Below are 8572 nucleotides of genomic sequence, written 5' to 3'. Positions count from 1 at the left end.
TTTTTTTTTCTTTCTCACTATTTTATTTATTAAAATTCCCATGTATCATTTACACACACAGCTTTATTACCTCCCCCCTTTTTATCTTTTTTTTTTGTTGTTTCCGTTGCATTACCAACTCCAATTATAATCGCTTCTATATTTACCCTTTTTGACACGTTACCTCTTCCATACACACATGCATATACACATATATAAATATATATGTGTTTACCCGCGTCTCTCTCTCTCTCTCGTTGTGTGTGCACGTGTCCCATTTCCTCTTTCTTAACTTCCCTTTGTCTTTTTACCTGCTCCCCTTTCTCTTTCTTTTTTTTTCTATCTTCTCTGTCTCTTCTTGCCGCCCCTCCATTACCTATGATAACATTTATTCACGATCTTAAAGTTAGCAGAGAAAACGAAGGCCCCTCCCCCTCCCTAAAAAAAAAAAAGAGAGAGAGAAGAATGGAAAAGGAATGCGGTTAAAAAAGTAAAACATCCATGGCTGCAACCACTGACCGCTACGTGCATACACATCTACACACGGAAATACGTACGGAAAACGGCATCATCACCACACATGAGGCTGGAGCATAGCGCGAGGATTTACATTATATTATTATATATATATATTTTTTTCTCCTTCGTTCAATTTCTCCCAACTCTCGTGGCCCTCCCGTTTGCGCCATCAAATAACATTTTATACTCATCCTTCCATCTCAACGTACCTTCTCTTCTATTCTTCGCGGTATTTACACCCACGTCTATTTCCCAACTCGTTTCTTCGGCCCGCCAGTTGCGTTGGTTGTAGCACCGGAGTCACCATCCATATCACCTTTTGTAAAGGCTGCCATGCCGCGACCACGCTGCAGCTTCGCGGGAGGTTTCACCTCATTTGGTGCGCTATCAACTGTGGGCACTGGTGGAGGTGAAGATGCGGTATTGGCACTGACGGGTTGTTGTGGCTCTACACGAGAGGCCCCTCCGCCTTTCCCCTGCCGCATTCCAGGTCGCGAAACAACGCCCTGTTGCCCCTTGTGTGGAGCATATTCTTGAATAGGCGGGTTGTGGTGTTGTGACGAGTAGTTACCCATGCCGTGGAAGGCCTGGTGGTGATGCATCTCATGATGGAACCCCTGTCCTTGCATATGGTGCATAGGCATCGATTGGTTATGAGGAACGCGGCCAAGGGGGCCCTGGTATCCTCTGTGCGCATTGGGTATGTTGGGTTGGGAGTTCACGTACATGTGCATGTTCATGCTATGGCTAGGTGGCATGGCAGCAGCCTCATAGTTTTGCTGCGAGTAGGACGAGTCATCCTGGTCATAGAAAAGGTTGCACATACCCGGCCAATGTGGCTCACAGTCGTAGCACATATCGTTGTTCGAAATGGCATCAGCTAAGCTTGCTAGGAAGTCCACAACAGGGACGGCAGCTCCGGGTTTCATTGGTGTATAGGGAGCCGCCGCGGGGTTGAACCCAGCTGCCGTCTGGTTAGCGTCATACTGCATATGATGCGGATCTTCGTTCATCCGCTTGTGTCGCATCGAGCCATCATCTGCCATACTTGTGGCAGCTGGTGGTGGTGGAGGAGCGGCGGCAGCAGGCGCAGCGGCAGGAGGAGCCGCAGCGGGAGCGGGAGCAGCGGCAGGAGCCGTGGTGGGAGCCGTAGCGGGAGCGGCGGCGGCGGGGACGGGTGGGGGTTCATTGACAAGTTTCCTCCCGCCAGTGCTCGGTGGCACGTACGGAGGCTTTTTTTCCTGTGGTCGGTGGACATCCGAGTAGAGCTGCCCCTCATCGAGACCTTCATCGTCGTGAAGGCACTCTTCCCGTTCCATCCTGTGAGCGATACCTCGTGTGGATGAACTTTCGATTTCGCGTGCGAGACGATCTGCCTGTGCCCGCTGTTCCTCTGTTATTTTACTGTGGTCCAAACGGGTTGTGTAGAACTCTTCCTTGTATGTTGTCTTTACGCCAAAGGACTTCTCATTTGCCTCGAACTGATTCCAAGTACCAGTCTGATGAGGTTCACTCTCCAACAGCTCACTAACACCGTCATCAGCCCAATCAAACTTGGTGGCACTGAAGTCAGCGCGGCCGGTGTCGGGACGACCAGGCGTCTCGGTGCGAATCTTTGCATTCTGGACCTCAATCATCACTATGCTCTGATAAGGAATGAACAGGTCATCGGTGAAGTTAACACACGATGGAGAAAGCGGCGACCGTTTGGCGGATGCGAGGTTTCGGGTGCAACAAATCATAATGCCTGCATCCGTTTCCGCGTCGACATCTGTGCAGGCCACAAATAGACCCTCAACGCACATGTCATCCACCAGTCGTACCTGCACCACCTGGCCGACTAGGTTCAGGTAGAGGTATTCCAGGCGCTCCATGTTGCTGCTATGAGACCCCTCCATTTACTTAACTTTTGATGTTGCCGTCTTTTCTCCGCTCCTCAATTTCCGTTGGTCGTTTACGAAACAAGATACAAACCTCTGTTAGGCGCCTCTCGTACTCTCCTGTAAGGAATTATAGAATTTATGATATTCTATTTTCTTCAGCTCCTCCGCGCGGGCGCAAACGAAAAAATATGTCCTCCACCTTCCTGTTCCTCTCCTCTTCGCTTAACGGCACGCTTTTCTTCCTCAGGCTTCCCTAGCTCTCACCTCTCGCGGTTGAATTTTTTTTTCTCCTCCTCTTCTTATGACAGTTTAGTTACGAGGGGGAAACAGTGAGAAAAAGAAAATATAAAATAATAGGGAAAAACGAGTTCACTAACCTTCTTTACCCCCTTTTTGGTGCGGTTTCACCTCAGCTAGAAGCCTGTCGGAAGCAAGCACACAAAACAAGAAAAAGGAATTTAAAAAAGAACAAAAAACCTACAGCTTACTATTGCGTTCTATGATCCTTTTTGTAACGGTTTGGGTGGGTGAGCAACAAGAGAGAGAGAGGAAAAAGGGAGGTAGATAAAAGGGCAGCAACAAAAACAAAAAGAGGACAACAAAGCGGTGTCCCTCCCCTCGCACACACACACACACACACACAACAACAACAGGGGCCATAAGCACTAGGGAAGTCATATATTATGTATAAATATATATGTTTGCGATTATGCAAGAGTATATATTTAATTCCCACGCAACAATTCCACAAAACACAATGCCGCTCCACTACCTACAGGTACTTATCTAACGTCATCGCCTGTTTGTCCACGCGCTGCAACGGCGGATACAACATGGTACCCGCTGCGGGGAAAAGCACCCCTTGCAATTCTTCTCTGTCATAAACCTTGTTGCGAATGTTACTAAAGTCGTTACGTGCAGGATCCGTCATTTGTGGAATATCCGTATAAAGTTCCGGTATTACCCGCTGTTGCTCGCGTGGCACAAGGCGAAAGGGGATCTCAATCACTTCCCAATCTCGTTGCTTCCAGCGCTTGCGGAGCGTTTGCTGGGCGCACCACACATCCACATTGAACTGCACGGTGCGTGGGTCCTTTTTGAAGCGTCGGCCCTGTTTTTTTATATTAACTGGGCCAATTTCACGCAGGTAGGCGGTTCGTCCACCGAATCGGTTGGCATCATGCAACGGGGTGGTGTTGAAGGTGTGACGTTGACGGAACTGGAATGGTGGATGGTCAAATTCTCCCGTTGACACCACCGCAACACTACACTGCAAAGCAGAGGAAGGATGGCTCAGAAAGAGACCATCCCTAACACGCCGCATCGTTACCCGTCAGTGCTATGTTGGCTCGATGTTTTTGGTTTTGCCTACGTTTTGCCACTCCCACCCGCCCGCTCACTCAACACCCGGTAGAGTCAGAGAGCTGGTTTGCTGTATGCGACGTTTCTGCAAGGAGAACAAAATGGAAAGAAGAGAAGGTGGGTTGCACTATGAACAATATAAGAAGGCGCCGTAACATCCACACAACACAACACACAAGGAAAGTAACGTTACGGGCATATTGGATACTATAGTTGCACGTTAGACGAATTTCTTTGAGTATATATATGTATATATATTACACAACACCGTGTATTTATCTCCCAAAACGTTAAAAATTGTACACACTCCACTCTGCCTGCATCAGCATATGAGAATCCCGTACTGAAAACTTGTCACTACTCCCATTCTTTTTGATGACTTCATGTGAAGCTAACCCCCAGAAATATCTCCATTCTACTTCACGATACCCTTTAATCCCACGCGCACTGTTCGTATAAAGATGTGAGCCTTTCTTTTCTCTCTTAACGCTTCACCATATTTTGACATTCTTTTTTCCTGCTGTGGTGACAGAAGATCGTTATATCATCACAATGACTATCCCAAAAATGCACTCCGAGTCTTCGTAGCAAGTAACGCTTAACCGCTAAAGAGGAAAGAACTAGACTTCAAGAACACAAATATATGTATACGTACACATATATGCATATCTATTTATTTATCACGACGAAATGAGATACTTATTCCAAGAACAAAATAAAACATGCCATTCACACTTCGCCTTGTCGCCTCCCCTTTCCTCCCCAAGTAACTCTCGTCATTTGCACTCTGCCACATTTTGGTTGCCCTCATGCACACACTCAGCAATTTCACCAAGGGTACACCCCTTCCTTTCGTAAAATAGCGAGTAGTGTACAATAATTAAACAAACAGTGTTTACGACCATAATCGCCACGGTGTTGTGACTTCAGTGCCGGAGCATCAACTAGGCAGCGAGCAGGGGTGGGAACGGGAAAACCATATCATATTCCCCACTTGTGGATATCACGCGACGTGTGCAACCGACACTGATTGCAAATATGTTTCTACCAGCCGGTGACACTTTCCAACGCCTGAATAAGTGCGGGGATTGCTTGGAGACTGTAGCAATTCCCATTACATGCTGCCACGGCCTTCGCATTTCTCTTTTCATCAAGTTTATTCAACATATCACCAAGCAACGAGCACAAGGACTTCGCCCCTATTGCTTTGTTACCCACGAGCATCCGGGCAACCGCGACTGCACCCCGAAGGGATATTGACAATGAATTGCGGTACACCCATTCGTGTGCACACCCGACCTTCCACGGGGTTAACGAATTCAGAAGCGCTTCATTTGTAGGGTCGTACGCAGCCTGTACACCTTTAAGGGCAACGGTGAGGTAAACTGCCCAGCTCCGCGCGAAACCAAGCGACCTGTGTTCCCTCACACCTTTCGTATCAGACAAACCCACTGCCACAAGAGCCATCTGCAGCTGGAACTCCAGTGGGTGGACGGTTCCGCTCAATTCCTTCGGCACACCGGCTCCCATTGAAACAGCGGAATCACCCCATTGATGGTGCAGCTCCTCCGACCAGCGCTGCAGCGCCCCGTGTGGTGCCGTGCAGCTGAACAACCGCAAGACTTCCCACTGGAGCAGTGCACCGCATCCCGTCAACTCCGAAGCCCGCCGAAGCATCGAACAGATATTCCGCCCTTTGGGTCCATCACCCTGATGGCCGCTGGAGATAATGTGCGAAATCTGCCGACACGCATACATACGAAGAGCAAACGCGAGTTTCTCTCTGGCCTCGCAGTGTGTGAAGTGGTCAACTGCCTGTCGGTAGAAGGAGTCCTCTTCGGGTGAGAGTGGTCGGGTGTCACCCATGGCTAGAGGCTGCTGTAGTGTGTTGGTCACAGTCGGTGATGTAAGACGCAACTTTAAGTTAGCCATGCGAAGGAACGTCTCACCCAGGGAGTACCGTACATCCTTGAGCGTTACGGCTGTGGAAGAAGTACAGCGCTCACCGAGGGACGAATCCACTACTGCATCTTCCGCTACCTTGAACAGCGACTGCGCGCGGTGCAGCGAATCCAGTGCCTTGGTATAACGATCGGTGAGTAGGTAATGGTGCCCGACATGATAATAAACCTGTGAAGTTTTCGCCAGAAGTCGTTTTGATTGCACACCCACCTTCGTGATAAACCTCAAGGCCGTGTACGAAAGTGAAACTATGTCATAAGTGATAGAGGACAGCCACGTCAACACAGACTCACCAACAGCGGAGGTGCCGATAGCACCACGTATATCGGCAACCTCACTGCGTAGTTCCTCACGTGTCTTGATGCGACGGCTGAGTTCAACGAGAACGTTTGCTGTGAAAGGCGTTGGGTCGCTCATAGCCAAAAGAACAACATCTGCGTAGAGCTCCCACAGAGTCTTCACGAGCGGTGTAATATCAATAATGTCTGTTTTCGTGTCAATTAGCGCGTGCTCCTTCACCACATCGCACGCAGGTACGCAATGCACGAGTTCCATTCCACTTGCCACTGCCACTTTCATATTCTCCAACCGTAACAAACCCTCTACAACCACCTGCAGAAGGTCCTTCGCAACGAGGCTGTGAATATGCACGTCGCTGCTTTTGCCGCACCCCGCCTTCAACCGCAAGTATGTGGCTCGCTCTACGCAAAACTGTTCAATAGCACATACCACACACACACAAAGCGCCGCGCTACACGGCAGAAGACATTGCAGAAGGGAACGACGCGTGGGAAGAGGCAGAGACTCATCGACCACAGACTCTTGCAAACGAATTCCAAAGCGACCACACGTGATAAAAACCTCACGGCATATTTCGGGTAGTTGTATGATGCCGCCTTCTCCCTCGAGAGCGGCCTTCTTATTGCGGATGACAAGACCCACAAGATCTGGAAGCACCTTTAGGATGTCGCAGATGTGGGGACAAGCTTCCTCCACCCTCCTCCGTTGCATAAAGTACACGGCAAAACTCCGGAGAAGAAGGGACAATGCGTCTGGGGCCTTATCCACGGAATCCTTGAGATGCATTCCCATACGGAAACACATTGTGGCCAACCCCCAATTCAACCGCTCATTCTCCTCGCGTTGTCGACTTTCCTCCTCCGCTTGCTTTTTGGTGGCGGCGCTGCCGCTATCTCTGACCTCGTCATCCGAGACGGTGCCGTCCTCCGGCAAGAAACGCTCCAAGTGGTCGTCCGTGAAACATTCGTAAACCTCCAGCGCCCCGGTTTCGTAGTTTTGAATCACGGCGTATGTCGCACCGTCCTTCTTGCACTGAGTCATCAACCACTGCAAGACGGTTGTTGTAAAGTTCATAGCTGTAGCGGCCATCCGGCGCTCAACCAGTCCGAGCATCTCCTGTGCTTTCCTAACCTCATATCCTTGAACGATGCCATCATGGTGAACGTATACACCAACATGTGGAACGTTGGCGAGGGTTGCCTCAAACCAAGTGTTAAGTGCCTCGTGCTGCGACTCTTCCGGGGTCGTTGGAATGGATGTGTCCCTCAGGCTCAGCACATGCTCCGTGTTATCTCTTCCGTCAATCACAACAGGTGTGTCAACACCGACTAACGCATCCATTGCACCGATTTCCCAATGCAATATATGTGAGTACCGACTCAGCTCGTGAACACGCTTGGTGAGGTTGGCGGAACCGATTCGGTGCATTGGCAGCGCCACAACACCCTGGCCACTGGGGTTTGAAGCGCTAACGCCTTCCATATGTTGTTTGGTGATGGCCCCGCCCAAAATACGGTAGAGCGCCTTCCCGAGTAGTGACTTCATACGCATATCCCGCACCCCTGACCGCATCACTTCTTCGCCGTGTGAATCAACCAACAAAGTTGGACCAACACGCCGCACCTGCAGCACAAGCGTCCGATCATCAGAATACGACGCTCTGAAAACACTACGCAGTGCCTCACCAGTAGAGAGTACGAGAACTCTATCCTCTCCACCTCGCCATTCTCTCACAGCGCACGAAAGTAACGAGCGCTTCGCCGCGCCCTCATCACGTCCAAACCCCGGTACGTACTGATGCACGTTATACATTGGGTCTGGGACAAGATAGTTCCACGGTGGCTGGTCAAGATCAGTCCCACTGGCCAGCGGCAACGGCATGGGAAGAGGTGGAACACCCTCAACGCGTCTAACAAAACTTCCGCGGAGTGCCCCGCTTTGCGCACTGGCTTTTAACGGCATCGATCCTCTAAACGGACGTTCCCGATCGCCTTCTGAGATCACAACGAGGGATTGCTCCTCTTCCGCATATAACCCCGATGACGATGGATTCGGAACCGGCGTGACTTCCTGGAGTTGGTGCTGAGATGGAGAATTTCCCACATCGGAAGAGTCCTTGCATGTGCGAAGCAGTTCGGAGGGCAATGTCCGGAAGAAAAAGTCAAACTCCCACTTGCCCATTAAAACATGTTTACCTGCCTCTCGGTCACCGCCACCCCCTGGCCGCCGGGGTTTATCAACAACGCTGACGGAAGAGATAACGTTACTGGCACTTTCACCACAGGTGCGATCACCAACCTTTCCGACGACATCAAGGAGTTTCTGATCTCGCTCCTCCGCTAAACGTTTGCTTTCCTCCTTCTTCTGTTTGTCGTTATATCGCTTCACAGCCCGGCGATGTAACGCGCGCCTCGAGGGACGGAGAACTGTAGCAGTGACACCAACGGAAGGGCCGTCGTCCCCGTGATCATCCGTAGCAGTATTATGGATATTAATGTTTGCTCGCCCAGCGACAGGCTTTGTTCCCTCTCTCGACATGCTTAGGCCTGTCAAGGTCATAGTTGACC

The 8572-nt window shown here is 50.3% G+C and overlaps 3 protein-coding genes across 3 annotated transcripts; all 3 read right to left on the bottom strand.

Moving 5' to 3' along the window:
* Positions 1–743: 743 nt before the first annotated feature.
* On the bottom strand, positions 744–2396 carry TEOVI_000094900 (PAB1-binding protein, putative; the record flags this gene model as incomplete). The annotated part of the gene is made up of 1 exon (XM_067224266.1): positions 744–2396. The coding sequence occupies one exon, from the start codon at positions 2394–2396 to the stop codon at positions 744–746; it is 1653 nt and encodes a 550-aa protein (XP_067080367.1).
* Positions 2397–3153: 757 nt separating this feature from the next.
* On the bottom strand, positions 3154–3705 carry TEOVI_000094800 (uncharacterized protein; the record flags this gene model as incomplete). The annotated part of the gene is made up of 1 exon (XM_067224265.1): positions 3154–3705. The coding sequence occupies one exon, from the start codon at positions 3703–3705 to the stop codon at positions 3154–3156; it is 552 nt and encodes a 183-aa protein (XP_067080366.1).
* A 1082-nt stretch (positions 3706–4787) lies between these two features.
* TEOVI_000094700 (uncharacterized protein) lies at positions 4788–8564 on the bottom strand (the record flags this gene model as incomplete). The annotated part of the gene is made up of 1 exon (XM_067224264.1): positions 4788–8564. One exon carries the CDS (start codon positions 8562–8564, stop codon positions 4788–4790), a length of 3777 nt encoding a protein of 1258 aa, XP_067080365.1.
* Positions 8565–8572: the final 8 nt, after the last annotated feature.

This window comes from Trypanosoma equiperdum (genome assembly GCF_001457755.1).
Source record: "Trypanosoma equiperdum strain OVI genome assembly, contig: ctg_254, whole genome shotgun sequence".
Classification (NCBI taxonomy): domain Eukaryota; phylum Euglenozoa; class Kinetoplastea; order Trypanosomatida; family Trypanosomatidae; genus Trypanosoma; species Trypanosoma equiperdum.
The sequence above is the reverse complement of the archived record's forward strand: the minus strand, read 5'-3'. Positions and strand labels throughout refer to the sequence as shown.